Source organism: Prinia subflava, chromosome 6, assembly GCF_021018805.1.
Source record: "Prinia subflava isolate CZ2003 ecotype Zambia chromosome 6, Cam_Psub_1.2, whole genome shotgun sequence".
Classification (NCBI taxonomy): domain Eukaryota; kingdom Metazoa; phylum Chordata; class Aves; order Passeriformes; family Cisticolidae; genus Prinia; species Prinia subflava.
Genome location: NC_086252.1, coordinates 20,060,868 through 20,077,489, shown reverse-complemented (window position 1 = coordinate 20,077,489; position 16,622 = coordinate 20,060,868). Strand labels below are relative to the sequence as shown.

Genomic DNA, 16,622 nt, shown 5'->3' with positions numbered 1-16,622 from the left:
ACCAGAAAAGATCTTTCCCAGTTTCAGGTGCTTTTTTCCCTTATTAGTGGGTTAAGGTACTTCCTGAGTGCATCAGCCTGTGCTTAGTGCCTTGCACCTGCTGGACAAGTGTGCTTGATGCAGACAGCTACATACATTCAGGGTTCCACAGATCTCACTGTATTGTAGAGCACTCGCTCTGTAGCACAATGGAGCACATACCTACCACAAAGTTTTGCTTACAGAAATCTTTCACATTTAGAATCACAGTAATTCAGCTAATTGGGGCTCCGGTAGTAACAAGCTTCCAGTAGGCTCCTTCCATGGCCATCAGTTCATCATGAGTGCCCCTTTCAATGATGAGTCCTTGTGACATGACAGCGATGATGTCGGCGTTCTGGATTGTGGACAGGCGGTGGGCGATGACGATGCACGTGCGCCCTTCTCTGGCTTTGTCCAGCGCTGCCTGCACAGTCTAAAGGCAACAGACACAGTGCCAGAATAAAAATGTGCAAATTGGACAGGGCTCAGAGCTGGAGGAAACCAATTGCTTGAGACTAATTAACTGTATTGTGCATCACTTGTGAAAGGGACAGTGAGACTAAATCAGAGGTTCTGATACTAATGTGCTTAGCTGGGTCGTGACCTCTGTTTACCAGCAGTACAAACAGGTGACAGCTAAGCATAGACAGAGGTAGAAGTTAAGGAAGACCTTTACTCTGCTGAATGCTTGCAAATCCAGGCAATTCAGACATTTCTGAAAAAGCGCTGCCTCTCATAGGTAGTTTAAAAGCACTTGGGGGTGGCTGCTTTTTTTGACAGCTGTACCACACTTCTTGGAAAGATCATTAAAGGTGAAAATGCCAGATTCACAATGTGGAATAAAGTGCAAACATGTAGTGGAGTATGTTGGCATATCTGTAGAACAGCAAAGGTATTGTATGTTGTAGGCCATTGTGTTAAGTTACCCTTATTGATTATCACCATGCATTTACCTTTTCACTTTCTGTGTCTAAGGCAGAGGTAGCTTCATCCAGTAATAAAATTTTAGGGTCTCGTATGATGGCCCTTGCTATGGCAATGCGTTGCTTTTGCCCACGAGACAGCTGGGATCCCTGAGCGCCAACATTAGTTTCATATTTCTGAAAAATATACAAAAGGAGTATTTTATTCAGTTGTAAGTTGTAAGTTAACACACCAGTACACAGCCTAAAGGCAGAGCAGGAGAGAGGCAAGAAAGCTGACCACTGCTGACAACTTGCAGAACCTGGGAAGGCAGAAACAACTTTCAGCAGTAAATGTGTTTGGGGTGATGTTTCCAAGCTCTGCTTTGTCTGCACATGGCCCTGAGGCCCAGGCAGCACAATGATGAGCCTAGAAGGAAAATGTGATAACAAAATGTTGGCTGATTTGTCTGAGGCAAAAAGAATTCTCCTTGCCCTAGATTTGGAAGAAGAGGCTAAGCAATTTATGGGCTTTCTAGAAAAGTGCTTTGTTTGAGTGCCTAAATTGTATCCATACATTATATGTTCTTTTTATATTTATATTATTTCAGTGCATTTAAATACTTCTGAAGTGTACATAAGCAGCCAGCTTCCAATGTTTTTGTCCAAATATCATGTCCTACTCACAAGGCAAATCTCTCACAGCTGGGAACAGGATTTATGTATTTGCCTACTGTGTAAGGATTCAGTAGTAAGTCACCCAGACTCTAAGGAGCACAACTAAAGGTCATAGCACCCTCTTTACTGCTACTGTCACAGCTCTAAAAGGACATAAAAGGTGCATGCATGTAGCAGCTTTAACTGGTTTTGGGGCAACTCCTGCTGCAATGAACACTGAGTAGCCAAGACCTCACAGATACTTACGTTAGGCAGAGACATGATAAAATCATGCAGCTGAGCCTTCTGGGCCGCTTCTATGACTTTCTCCATTGTCGTCTCTTTTGTATTACTGCCATATTTGATGTTATCAGCAATGCTGCAGTCAAATAGCACAGGCTCCTGTGATACTATTCCAATTTTTGATCTAAGAAACTGCACATTTACGTTCTTAGAGTCATGTCCATCTATTAACTACAAGAAATGGGAGAAAAGTTTAAATATCATTACAAAACAACAGCTTGCAACACCCAAATAGTTTATAGCAAAACTAAATTATTTAACCGTATCATTAAAATACAGACACAACTGATTTAAAGTGATTGGTTGAATTGCTTATCTCTGACTCCTTTGTGCATTATGTGTATTTTGTGGTATGGCTTTGATCCATACCACAAAATACACTCGACCATTTGCTCAACAGAATTCTTAGTGAACTATTTAATTGCCTAAGGTTAGGCACATGCTTTATTGCCTTCCTGACACAGTGATCACCACACAGATTTTTTCCAGAGAAAGAGAGATCAGTCTAGATGGGTAAGTATTTACGTTAGGAAAACATAAAAGCTTTTTAAGCTATCAGTAATTGAATAACTGGAAGTTAAATGTAGACAAGTTCCATGCTCTTTGTTGCTTAATTCAGACTTGATTTTGCTTGTGCTCTCACAATGTACAGGGCACATTTGCGTGTTTCATACAGAAGCTACCAAGGCAAATGCCTATGGCCTACATAATGCATGAGAGTGCACCTGAGGCATGTAGTTCTCTGATCTTGTCTGGATATGTCTGAGATTATACTTGGGAACTGTCCAAATAGTCCATATCTGTCCTTTTAAGAAGGACATGAAGCCTCAAACTGTACCTGTATGAGCCACCACTGCTGGGCTGCACAGTAGGGCACAGAGAGAAAGCCCTTGGAGCATTGCTGAAAACCAGAGCACAGAAAGCACATTCTCTTTGCTTACCACACTTCCTTTCTCAGGGTCATAGAAACGCTCCAGAAGCTGGACACTGGTGCTCTTACCACAGCCACTACTTCCAACAAATGCCAAAGTCTGTCCAGGCTTAACAGATATAGAGAGTCCTTTCAGGACCTGAATGTCAGGCCGAGAAGGGTATGTGAATTTACAGTTAAGAAATTCAATGCTTCCCTTGAAATCATCCTGGTGAAAGGAAAAAAGGAGAAGGATGTTACAGTGAGCTTGAGCTCAACCCTGAATTGTGAAGTATAAGACAACTCTTCCTCAGATCTGTTCTTGCATCTTTTGCTTAAAATATGACATTTGTACTTATGAAATTATCTCAGAAGGGAAAATGCCATACTGAAGTAGCTGGCTTAGAGGTGAAGCTATTAGTCACAACACTATTTCTCTGCTTACACTTCCCTGCATGGCACTGGTCAGAGGCATAAATTGGAAATGGCATTGCCTTGCAAATGGGCACACTTTTCTTTTTAGTATAGATTGTGTATAAAATAATTAATTTCCATTTTCTGGGTCTGGCTTTTCAATTCACCAAAACCCAAGCATTTTCATTTTGTCTGACTCAACAATTCTTTGCCTCCTCATGAACACCTCCCACCAGTTTGATGTGAATGGAAAAACCTCCATTATAAAACAGCAATAGTCAGTTTTGTCATGAACTGTAAAGCAGGAATTAAGATCTTGCTGTTCTATGAGTCATCCAAATCAGTTCCATTCCAATTTACAGGAGTTTTACACTGACAAATTCCTAATGGATGACTTTATAGTACTCTTTCTCTCTAGCACAGAGCTTGCTTCCAAAAGACCAAAGACAAATAAAAATTTTACAATCAGCCTAACCTTCTTATAAAGTATTGATCCTCATTGACTCCTAAATCATTAGTGCAACATCCATGCCTATAGTGAGCTGACTGACATCACAGATTCTGCATCTCCATTCTTACCCATTTTTCCCCTTTTTCACTGTAAACATTGATTTTAGGAAGCCGATCAACCAGCTGAAAAAAGCGTGCAGCAGATGTTTTGGCTTTGGCATAGTTTGGGGTATAGGAGGAAGCTTTTCCCAAAGCAGTTCCACTGGTGACAATAGCAGAGATCACCCTGTGGGGAAGGGGGACACGGTCATTCTTGGGAAGCCATCAGGAAACTGAACACCACATGGAGTCTTTTAGACTTTTAGAGACCTTTTGTGGCTCTGGGCAGGCCCTCACCTGAACACAAAGCTGTAATGGAGGCCTTCAGTGTCAACAAGAAACCCGCCGTAGCGGTAAGAGACGGAGTTGGCAATGAACACAATGCTCTGGGCAAAGCCGAAGCAGAGTCCGTACACATGTGCTTTTTTGATTGCAGCTCTGTAGGGCATATCCAGGTGCTTCTCAAAATTGTCAATAAACATTCTCTCTTTTCCTATCCCAGCTACTGTTCTGATGTTAGAGAGAGCTTCACTGGCAATCTGGAAGAGGAAAAAATGGGTAAAAGCTTGTAATTTTTACTTGGAAAAGTAGAGTATGGTCTTACAAGTGCATGATTCTTTCATGAACTCAGGATACTGATGCAATATATAAATTCATTCAGACGTGACACAGACTGGCTCAAACATCAGACAGCCTAAAGAGAACCTCTCCTACAAGCAATTACCTATTGACTTCCTTGATACAATGCTCTGCCTGCTCCACTGGACCTGTTACTGTAAGCACTCTTAGGGAATCAGGCACATGCTCTCACTTGTGACTTACTTCACATACTGTGAATAAATGTGACACCCACAAAAGGAAAGATTGTTTTAGGAACTTCTTTGGTTGCATGAATTTGTTAATTAAATATGTTTATCTCAGTTGTTTTGTGTTACTTTTAGCAGTAGTCAGGGAAAGAGTTAAAAGAGATAGCACCCCCAACTTCCATTTCATAAATTGAATCCACTGGAATTTACTAAGTTTCCTCACCTGCTCACCCTCCCTCCCTCTCTGATGTCCAAAAGACTGATGAGATAGAACATATAAATCTTCAGTGGCACAATTTCCAAGATTTTTACCTGGTACATAGGTAAAGAGTAAGGAAATGCTTGCCTGTGCACATAGCAAAATGCAACACAGGAAATTTCGAGATAATCCCACAGAAACTTGTGTGGAGCTTTTATTAATTGTAGACTTCATATTGTAATTTCTTGCCAGACAGAATTTGGGTTTATGTCCCAAAAAAAAGAGTACCACAATTTCATCTAGTAATGATGTAAAGTAAATTGATGGCTTGTTTGGTCCTAATTTGACCCTTTTAATCTCAAGTAATTTTGTTATGAAATTGTTTTAAAATGCTGTAGTTTGTTTGGACATTGATAGTAGATTCATAATGTAACACATTCCTTTGGGAAGCAAGTGTGGTATCATAGGTTATGAATATTTTTAGCATGTAGGAAAAGTTCTGAATGTAGACAATCAAAAATCCAATTTCAGGTTTTGTTTTTTTTCCTGGCCAAAATTGAGAGTTAATGTCTTGCATTATCATTCAGTGTGAAGGAACAGATAGTAGGTACTGTGAATTGGATTGTGCAGACTTTTTACATGTTTAGCATGGCTGATGAGCAATCACTTCAGAAGAACTCACTGGTTTTAGCGCTCAGATGCAGTGCTGGCAAATAAATTAGAAAATAACACTAGACACAATCATTCATCACTAAAACTGCTGAAGCATTGTCTTCTTCATCACAGCCTCTGGGTTGTTCTCTTGAATAAGAGCTGTTGCCTTGACTCATAAGTGAAGTTTCTCTCCTTGTCAGGAAATATTTTGATTTAAGACTTCTGTAAATAATTACCCGTCCTGGGTGCAGGGAATTGGTCAGGTCCTAATTCTTAAGATGGGAAGGGCTAAGGGCTTAATTCTTAAGCTGGTACAACCCATCAAAGGAAAAACTGTCCTTTCTAAAATCCACGTACTGATTTGTGGTTCAGTGCCAGAGTCTCAGGTGTGAGCGAGTGTCACTGCTTTCTGAGGACAGCTTAATCACAGGGCATCAGCAAGTGAGTGTTTAAATAAACCCAACAAAGGTGAACTGGACTGCTGAGAGATCTGTGTCTACCACTTCAGTCCAGTAACTTCTGCAAGGTCAGTCACATTCCATGCAGCAGTGCTTTTGCAGTTAGGGAATTCCCAATGCTGTTTCAATGGTTTAACAAGCTAAAATATTGCCACTTATTCACAAAGCGTTGCCAGTTCCATGACATGTGAATTACTGATGTCCCCAAAGACTGATTTTTCATCTACCCATGCCTACAAATATAAATTAGTCTTTAAACAGCATTACCCGTCCAGTAGCTTCCAGTGCTTTCTTGTCCTGCGAGGCAAATCCTGTCAGCATTTTAGCCTGCACAGCTCCAGATAAAGCCAAAAATGGCAGGAAACACATTATTACCAAACTCAGTTTCCAGCTGAAGTAGAAGGCAATGATCATGGCCACCCCAATGTTAGTAAAGGAATTGACAATCATTCCTATCTGTGATCCAGTTGCCTTTAAAGAAAAGAAACAGACATGATTGATTTGTACTTCAAAAACAAACAAATCTTCCTATAAAACTTTAGAAAACTGTAAATTAAAATAACATGAGGCACTAACAGCTACTGACTGCACTGGAATTTAGCCAGTCTGGATATACTATTTCCAATTAATTGGATCAAGAGGAGGACTGCAAATGTCTAATATTCCTCTGATCCACCAAATTTTCCATTGAGAATGCAGAAGATTGTTTCTATTGATTATGAGAAAGATAATCTAACTATTGAAATCTGTTGCCTTGGTTCCCCGGACAATCACTTATCTGAACTCATTGTTTAGCCTCTATGCTTCTCTATATAGATATAAATAATCAACAGGACCATTTTAGAATTTAGCTATTAACAACAAAGCCTCAGCTGTGCTAAAATCAGTAAGCAACATCACTGAAAGGGGATGAAACAAAGTTGTATTTCTGCCTATCCCTTTATTAAGGAATGAAGGTAAATACAGCTTGACATCATCTTTATTGAATGCATTTGTCTGCTCCTTATGTACTTCAACAATGCTATTCTTTCTAATAGACTTATTTACTCAAAAGTAATCTTTCATAGCAGTAAACAGCACCCTGTTTATAGTTCCTATAAATAGGAACTATATTGCCATGTATTAGATTAAAAATGTATATTTGATGTCCTTGATTTTCAGTCAAACTCATTTGCAGGGTATGAACTTGGCAGCAAAAAATGCTCACGATCTCCTCCTCCTCTGACCTGCAGCAAGGTCTGTGTCAGGCAGTGAAGGGTGCAGGGCACTACTGCTCAGGTAGCTCTGTCCCTCAGCCCCTGCAAGCTGTGGTTGGATGGCTGTGCCTCCCTGCTGTGCCTCACTGATGTGCTTCAAACAAATTTGTCCCTTAGGAGGCTATTAAGTGGTTCAGTCAGAGGTTTACAAGTTTATTTATTTCAATTAAAAGATACCCTGTAAGTACCTGTGAGGTTTGCAGCAGGTTTTTCTGATTCTTTAGAAATTGCTGATGACAGGGATTTTGGAGACCTCTTCTCTAAAACCCCCGTTAGTAGTTTTTTTAGAACTAAATTACAATTTTCAGTTAAGCTGAAACATGACAATTTTTGCAACGAAAGAAATCTGTGCATCTCCCTCCTTGTTTGTGGAAATTTGCCTGCATTGCAGCCCAGCAAAATGGCATCTGACTCACCTCTACCAAAGGATCAGTTCAGACAGGGAACATACAGCTCAGCATGATTTAACCCTCAGCCACTAAGGAACACAGTGCATGCAGTTAGTCTCTCACTTTCCCAAACACTGAAGTTGGCTGCAGGATTCCTAGCTGGAGCACCAGCCAGTACTGCAGATTGGTTTTTCAGGTGGGTTGTCAGTTTAGATCAAAATTGCCACTAAGTGCCATGCTGGGAACTGGAAAACATGGTTATTAAAGACTGTCACTAGCATGCTATTCTGACATGTTTGAAATAAACACTTTAACATTATGGCAAAAAGCTAATTCATCTCCAGAAAAAAAAAAGAAAATCAAACTTCTTCACTGGCTGTTCCTTCCCATTCCATTGTTGATTGGTATTTTATTGATTTTTGAGTTCTTGTTTTTACTTTTAGAATAAACCATATACGACTGTTGGTTCCACGGTGGCAGTCTGTGATGAATAGAAATAGCTTTATTGGCTTACCAAGAACTGATCTACCCTGATCTGGCTGGTTGCTGGGTGGCTCATTTCAGTGACAACAAGCCAAAACAGGCCTTCAGTCAGTGCCCATAGTAAAATGATCCACAAGGTGCCAGTCTTACCCCTTGGACCTGTGAGGCGTCTGTTGCAAGCCTGGTAGTCAAAGCACCAGGGCTGTTCTTCTGGTCATCAAACCAACCAATGTCTTGCCCGAGCATAGCCTGGAAACCAATTTTCCTTAACCGTCTTGTAAGCAGCTCACCAGACTTGGCAAAGGTGTATCCCTGGGGTACACGAGAATAAATAAAGACTTTGCAGAGAGACGGACCCATCAAAAAGGGTGCAAAACCAAAAATACGTATTGCTAAACTGGACTGCTATTACCTGTAGAAACTGTGTGAAAAATGAAAGAACTCCGACTAAGACAAAGAGCACACAGACACCATTGATCTGGTTTTTTTGCTTTTCTTCATCAAGAATGGAGAAGGTCTTTGAAAAGAAATAAATAAAAATGTCAGTTTTGCTGTGTGTGACTTTGTTCTTGACTCCCAATTGCCAAGTGCAGAAACCCATCCTGCAACCAAAGCTAGAACACAGAGTTCTCCCTCACCCCCTGCAAAGGTACAATTCCTTAGTTTTACTAAGGTGAGCCTGGATTAAAACATAATGGGTTTTACTTCTGTTAACCAACAAGGTTACAAGTATACTCAATGTCTGCACATACAACTATTTGTGGCCTATACTTGGTTTTAATTAACCACTCATCCCCACTGTAAACAATGATACCCAGAGAATAGCAATAACATAAACAGCATAGCAACAAAGCAACAGTGCAGCAGCATCTTACCTCCTCTCTGCTCTGGGCCAATTGCAACTTTATTGGGCTGTACAAAATAAAGTCTGTAAATAATTATACCCCAGTGTGACTCCCTGCATGACATTATAGATGCTGTAGTTGCCATAGGAAGAGGCTCCAAGAGGAAGCCGCTGTTTACCCGAAGGAGCGTGGATATAAGCTGTTAATGTATTGCTGGGCACTTGAGAAAAAGTATTGGTGCTTAAATGGGAGCCCCTCCACCCCATTCAGTACCAGTCTCTGTGGTATTTTCATTTTTTGGCATGTCTAGTCTTTTTTAACACCTGCCAATGTTGTGGGCTGCTGCTGAAGAAGTTGTCCAAATTTATCCTTTAGCAATTCCTTTCAATCAGAGATTACCTATCTGAAGTTCCTTATCCGAACTATTTCTGCTGTTTCCAGATAGATGTCAAAGCTCACATTTGTACTTCTCCACTAATCTTAAATTAATGCTCACTGGATTTCACAGGTAGAGTACTATAAATTGTCTAATCTCAAGCTTATCTGCAAGATATTATTTTATTATTATCTGCAAGATTTTATTATTAAAAATAACTTTGGCATTCAACTTCTGCCTATATAAAAACTGGCCTAAATTCTTCTAGGTGAGTAATTAACAGCAGAAAGTGAAGGAATTTTCATTACAGCCACAAATTTACATGAAAATAAACTTAAATGCTTAAAAGGTGAAGCAATATTATTTTTTGTTTGAAATGAGCCATACCTTGAAGTAACAGAGAGGAAGTAGAGCATGAATTTAAGAAAAATAGCTGTTCTCTAGTGTGAATTTCACTTCAAGTATTTTAACTTTGTACATCAGTCCCTTGGCAACAAAATAAATCCTGCAGATTCCAAAATAATATCATAATAGCCCTTAGTGTTTCTAGCTGAGAGCTGTTGCAACATCACGCTGTCTTATCAGTAGCAAGTATATTACTCTCTTAGATGAATCTTTGTTTTAAAGAAAAAAAAAATCACTGAGTCTGTTTTAATTGGTCCTAGTAAGAAAAATAACATACAATGATCTGCAGCTGCTCCTATCCCCATAATTTCAGTACTTTCCACTTATCCCCATACTTTCAGTAATTCATGTTTGATCCCAAACTTAACAGGCTGCTAAGCAGATTTCATCTGTCTTTGTAAATTATGTATCTAGGAGAGATACCACTGTTTTGGTTTTGTTTGTTGGGGTTTTGTTTGTATTGTTTTGATTTTGTTGGGGTTTTTTTCTGTCAGAAATATTCTAGTTAAATACTTGGACAGAATGAGATACAAAGTGCACTCATAAACTCTGTCCTATGAGGATTCTGGATTTTAGAATTGCTCTGGCATTGTGATGGTATTTTCTGTGTCATCAGGGTGTGCAGTATCTAGATATGAAAGGGAAAGTGGAGTTCATAGTAGTGGTCATGCCAGAAGCAGAGCTAGCCTAAAACATAAGCAGAGGAATAACTAACAACTCCTTATTGTGAATATTCGTTCATGTTGATGTCATGCAATTGCAGTGCTGTGATACTTTTCTGTATGAAAGAAAATCAGCAAGATCTCTGTTAAAATTAACAGGAATTCTAATGTGTACAACTAGTAAACAGTATTATAAACACAATATATGATGGATCGTGATAAATATGTAGTTGTGAACTGGGATGAAAAACAGTCCTCTCCAGAGGTACTGATGGCTTTTTCACGTGTGTCCTGAGTGTTGTCTCTGCACAGTCCAGAAACACTGGGATGGCCCCAAACATGGGTTGAACTTAATATTTCTTCCTTTCACACTTCAAAATTTTTCACTCTAGTCAAACAAATAAATGTCAAACACAAGACTGAGCACTGCAAACAGATATAATGCTTTCCCTAGGACCCTACAGTGAGTCCCAGTAAGTATTTATGCTTGCAGAGAAAATTTTGGCCATTGCTTCTGTATGCCTAGATGGGGGCAAGGTTAAGTAGGATGCCTCAGTTCAGGAAAGTCAAAGGCAACACAGTTTCTGATTTCAGGAGGGTGGATCCATATCCATGGTTATGAAAGGTGCTCATGAAAAGGAGAATGTTGTGAGCCTTTGTGTTAATATTTTATCCATATCACCCATATTCAAAGTGGTTCCCCTGCTTTCTCTTATGCAAGAAATATGTTATGAAAGACCTTCCCAGTTCCTGTACCTAGGCTCTCCATTTTACCTAGATAAAGGCTGAGAGAACTACGTCTGCCACAAACCTTGAGCATTTCTGATAAAGGCTTATTGGTGAGCATGGGATTCCTCTTGCAAACTATAAATTCAAAGGAGAATGGGCTTAAGAAAAGAACAGGCTGAAGTATGTGCTTACACTCTCCCTAAACATGAGAGCAAAAACAATTTAAGTCCTGAAGAAGGAAACGTGGATAACAACCATCAGGAAGAGATCTTGGTATTGCAGAGGGCTTTTCTCCCCTCCTTACAAATCTGTCCTGTAAAACGGAACTATCCCGTTCTGCAGCTATCCTAACATGGTCAGTTATGTTTTTAATCTGTGTTCTTTATTAAAAGAATAACAGATCATGGCAACATGCAGCATGGACAATACCAGCAGGTTTATAAAAAAGAAAGATCTGTTGCTGAGGTGTCCATATTCAGGTCATCTAAGTGAAAGCAGTTTTAGTGGAGACTATCTTATCTGGAACCTTGGACTCCAATAGCAGTAAGAGCACATCTTTCAGTTGAGTTTCACTGGAAAGGATCCATACTCTCAGACAATTCCACAGGGAGAACCAAAGCATAAGTAAAAGAAACTACTTTGTTCAGAAGGTACATACACAGTATTATCCAGCTCTTCATTGACTTTTTGGGATTAATTTCTGAAAATCTTCAGGGCAGACTTAGCTAAATTTATCCTTTCACTTCAGAGCTGTGGAGATTTTTCCTTCACTTCCCCAGCATATCTGTCCCAGAGTACAAGCCCACGTGTCTGACACAACAACTCTGCAGATATTTGGACAGATCTGAAAGCAGATATATATTCCATCTGCCTGACTGCCTTGGCACCAGGCAGAAATATTTTAGATTTATAATAATAAATCACAGATATTGGGCCTTTCTCAATATTCATTATTGCCTGCTTTTTCTTACAGCCTCTCTCCTTTGATAGACTGAGGCCTTCAAAAGTAGGAATTCATCCTTGGCGATGAAGGTATTTAGCATCTTGCAGGATGACATCAGCCCCAGACCTCCCAAGGTCTAGAGGACTCCTCTCCAAAGGAATCAAAGGTAAGATTCACTGTGGAATGCGTCTCACAGTGTCTCAGCTGCTGTCTAGTGAAAGCCACAGTCCTTGACGTGAGGTCTAGACACTCAAATACTGTTTGGAGGTGACACACCTATGCCTTAAGGCCAAGCACATTGGACAGAGGTGCTAAGTGCATCAACAGGGCCTGGAACATCCTTTACTCTCCTGCTCACAGGATCTTACTTAACAAATGTGAAACTGCAAGTAAGTGTGATTCAAAGTCCTAAGCAACTTCCCAGAGAGAAATGTCTAAGCCAAAAGAATACCCCCAAAAAATGAAACAACAAAGGGTCAAACTTTGATTGCTGGCACTGCTCTTTGAATCCTTTTCTACCAGGAGCTCAAATGTTGAGTCATTCACTCATTCATTTGTTCACTCATTTATTCACTTTTTCCTGCATGTAAGGTTTTTGACCTCCAGTATCTGTCTACCTTTTAGGGCATATATTTTTGCACTGATGTGTACCTACCATGACCTATGCAAGTGAGTGGAAAGCACGAGTTTTATCCTACATCAGATGGGTACCAAAACCACAAAAAAAAAAAGCCATTTCCATTTTGTTCCCAGTGAATGTGTCATTACTTTACTTAATAAGACACAGCATGAACAGATGGGTTTTCTCTAGCCTAATTCTTGAAAATTTAGGGCACTTTCCTAGGCACCAGTCAGAGCAGTACTGAATATCTTCAGGCAGCCCTCCAGTTTCCCACCAACTTGGCAAGCATTTCCCCAGAAAGCTCTTACACAAAAGGAGAAGCATACTTTTTCTATCACTGCAAGTTTTTGAAGAAATAAACACTCATGGCTGATCTTGACAAGTTTCAAGAGTGGCAATGGCTTTTGATAATGTTGTATCTTTTCGTGAATGTTAATGTTTAAAGCATGTTGCTACTTCCTGCTTCTAAACCTGTTGATGCATGCCTACTCTTGCTGATAGCTGCAAACCCACATCCAATTATCTACCTCTCCCTGGTCATTCTCCAGGGAGCAGGCAGGAAAAAGGTGCCTCAAATATGTAAACAAAAAAGTGAAGTATTTTTTATATCTGATCCTAAGATTTCTCGAAGGCTTGCCAATTCTGTACAATAAAATTCTGCAGAGAATGACCTTTGCATATGTCTCTCTTCACTGTACCTGCATGTGAGGTATATTTTGTCTCATCTAAAATAAACTGTATGCAAGTATAGAAACACATTCCCAACAGTTCCTGGAAAATGAACAGAAGAGATGATGAAGAACACATGACAAATGCTGAGAAGCTTACCCCTTCAAAGAGCTCTAATGATTGTTTGATGACAGTGATATAAATATCTCTACTGAATAATGGTTTATAGGCAAGAAGGTTAACCTCATTTACCTGATGAGGTCTGAAGATTGGCCAAAACATGTCAAGTTGTGCATCATATATTCACTCTCCTCTGTTTCAGAGCTAAAATACACTTTAGAACATTACCATAACATACCCCAAGAATCTGACTGAATAACAAAGCGTAGAGTGGATTGACGGCTCCATTCACAGCTGCTGCCAGAGATCCAAGCACCAAGTACGGCCATTCAGAGGCATTGTATTTCAAAATTCTGGTAAATGGTACAGGCTTGGCATCTTCCTCCACATCAGATTCCTAAAAAAAAGGTTGGATTTCTGAAGTGAATGCATTCCGTCAGTGATGCTCTCCTTTTGACAGTGAGATAAAATAGTTAGCCTAGTTTGTTAAACTAGTGACCCAAAAAGCTGCAATAGCTTTGGACAGGAGGGGCAGAGACAACTGCTACCTGGAGCTCTTTTGTGGCCCTATTAAGTCAAGTTTACTTTACAAAAGGGTTAAATAAAAAACAACCTTTACCATCCCTGGGGTAAAAGAGAGATTCATACATTTTGCAGCTCTAATTGTTCCAGCTGCAGAGGTTATTTACAACCAGTTTAAGATTTTCTGCCACTGAAACTCAGCCTTTTCCTTTCAGCTATTCCCTTCCACACAAGGTGTGATGAAATACCCAGTGCCAAAGCTTAAATTCCCTCCTCATAAGCAGCTTTTTCTGTTACTCATTCAATCTCTTAAATATTATTTTAAAGTATTGTGAGTGACTACACTGATCAGACTGCATCAAATTAACAGGTATGTGTTATATACACCAGGTATGTGATACAATTAAAACAAGAGAGATTTCAGAGTGATATCCAGATTCAGGCTTTTCACATGGTAATTATGCCTCCCTTCTGTGAAACTTCCTCGGACTATATGCTGAATTCCCATAATTATGCCCAGTAAGGGCAGAATATTCATAATTGGATTATAACTTGCCCTGCAGTTTGATTTGTGCAGAATTTTTGTAACACTTAGTGTCCTCAGCCCTGCTCATCTCCCTCAATTCATATGACCAGAAACAGCCAGACAAAAGCGACACTGTGAAGACCTATCTTTTGGAAATATGCAGGGAGGAGTGGGTGGAAACATCTTGTATTTTCTCTTTTTTCTGAGCTGGTGGCAGAGTGACAGCACTCAAACCCTCTATTTATCCACAGAATAGGCTTGGCAATAGCAAGAAGGGTAACTTCTATCTGCTGCTCTCTGCACTGAACAACTGCAGCCATGCAAATTAATGCAGGGAACTTCGTAGGCACTTTGGAAACCCACTGTGCATATTCCTACATATTCTGTGTAATTTTAAGGCATGCTGGCCCTTATTTTCTATGCCAGTTGATTGCATGAAGGCACTGACAGCAAAAGGATTCTGGGATAGGTTGCAGTGGGGGTGTCTCTGCTCAATTCTCCAGATGATTTTTAGATGAAAGTGAATTTATTCTGTACTGAACAAGATGCGGTGCCATTTGTATCACTGAGTGCCCATTAATTACATTTCACAGACTGAGCAGTTTGCTTTTTGTCTCTTAATTCAGTTTTTATGAACACATGTTTTTCAACTAAATCTTCAACACATACCAACAGGTAGGTAGCAAATAGCTAGAAATCTTCTCTGCTAGAAATTTTATATGGACAAATAATCAAAATGCAGCCTAGGGTTTACACAGAGACAGAAATTGAAGGTATGGTTTTGTTTAAGGAGAGAAAAGGATCAAGCCAAGATGTACATGCCAAGAACTCCTAAGCTACAAGCACATAGCTATGGGTGATCATTAATGATAAATATAACCTATTCCGTTATAATTTCATAACAAACTATTAGAGCTGACCTTTTTTGCTTTTCCATCTTCCCCATAAGAAGGCGTAAGATATGTAGATTCTGCAGGGTCTCCTCCAATAGACAGTGGAGGGTCAGGGACCACGTTAGAGAGCTGGGATCTTGAGCGCTGCCGAAGTGAAGCTCTGCAAAGAGAACAGAAATGGCCTGTTCTTCATAGCTTAGTAAAAGCAATAATTGCTTGCAAAGCAGGTACAGTTTTCATATCAACTAAATCAGAATGCATTTAAGCAATTCATAGGAATCCCAAAGACTTTTTTTACCTTTCTTGAATATGTTCTTTCAACTTCTTGGGAAGAAAATATCTCACCATCTGGGACAAATACTTTTCAAAATTGTATTCCAGTCACACCACTCAGACATTGTCTTAGATGAACCATATACTGTGTATTTGTTAAGTAAAACTGTGGTGTGTCCTACTACATTTGCACAAGTTATTAAGACACCAAGTCTTAGACCCACTACCAGTAATTCAGTCCAGGAAAACAGGATGCTGAAACTAACCACCTCTCTCTCTGACAAAACCTAACTCTAATGTAGGAGATGTATTCATTTGCACATGCCTGACATGGGCGTGCCTGGAAGAAATAATAAATGTTTAGCTACAGGACAGTCTGGCTGTAAAATGCTTTCACTTTCATCAAGTAGAAGCCATAATAAAAATGGCCTTGTAGATTGCATTGATTTCTCAAGTAATTGCACAGCAAGTAGTTGTTCAAATGACTGGACTGAAAGTGCATTAGATATTACAACTAAGGCTGTATGTTAGTAATATCAAAACCACAACATTAACAGAGTAGATCAAAATTGGAGAGAAGGTACTATAGATAGAAAGGACCAAAATTAAGAGCCTTGCTATTTATCCATGGACTTCAATCAGTAACATTATTACTCAAGCTATTTCTTTCCAAGAGAACTCTATCTCAGTAAAATGCTTGCCCTTCAACTCCCTTTTACACAGCACACAGAAAAGTGATTTATTAGCACTACTGGGATTTTAGAGTAGTGGGATGAAGTAGAAACATTGAGAGTAGTCTTGAAACATTGAGATTTACCATTTTTAAGACTCACCTCAAACTGGCCTGATAGCTTCCCCGGCTGAATGACTGGACATTCTCAAGATTTGGCTCAACCACATTATTCTCTGCTGCTGCAAAATACAGTACATAGAACTCTGACCTTAGTGCTAAAATTGAATACAACCTAAGTACACTGAGGCTCTGCAAAAAAATGCATAGTCTCCAAGTTATAAATGGAATACTTTGTAGAAGGGA

At 39.6% G+C, this 16,622-nt stretch overlaps 1 protein-coding gene across 5 annotated transcripts in view; it reads right to left on the bottom strand.

Moving 5' to 3' along the window:
• Positions 1-253: 253 nt before the first annotated feature.
• Positions 254-16,622, bottom strand: part of ABCB11 (ATP binding cassette subfamily B member 11) — a 38,899-nt gene continuing 22,530 nt past the window's right edge. The window contains exons 16-27 of one of the 5 annotated variants that reach the window (XM_063399825.1): positions 16,420-16,454; positions 15,341-15,473; positions 13,611-13,769; positions 8,414-8,518; positions 8,152-8,313; positions 6,141-6,344; positions 4,054-4,295; positions 3,787-3,943; positions 2,825-3,022; positions 1,848-2,054; positions 975-1,121; positions 254-454 (exon numbers count right to left, since the gene is read on the bottom strand). In XM_063399825.1, the coding sequence (XP_063255895.1) occupies positions 254-454; positions 975-1,121; positions 1,848-2,054; positions 2,825-3,022; positions 3,787-3,943; positions 4,054-4,295; positions 6,141-6,344; positions 8,152-8,313; positions 8,414-8,518; positions 13,611-13,769; positions 15,341-15,473; positions 16,420-16,454 (1,950 nt within the window). Of the gene's footprint in view, positions 455-974; positions 1,122-1,847; positions 2,055-2,824; positions 3,023-3,786; positions 3,944-4,053; positions 4,296-6,140; positions 6,345-8,151; positions 8,314-8,413; positions 8,519-13,610; positions 13,770-15,340; positions 15,474-16,419; positions 16,499-16,622 lie in introns of all 5 variants that reach the window. The other 4 variants (XM_063399824.1, XM_063399823.1, XM_063399822.1 and 1 more) reach the window with 4 other exon arrangements.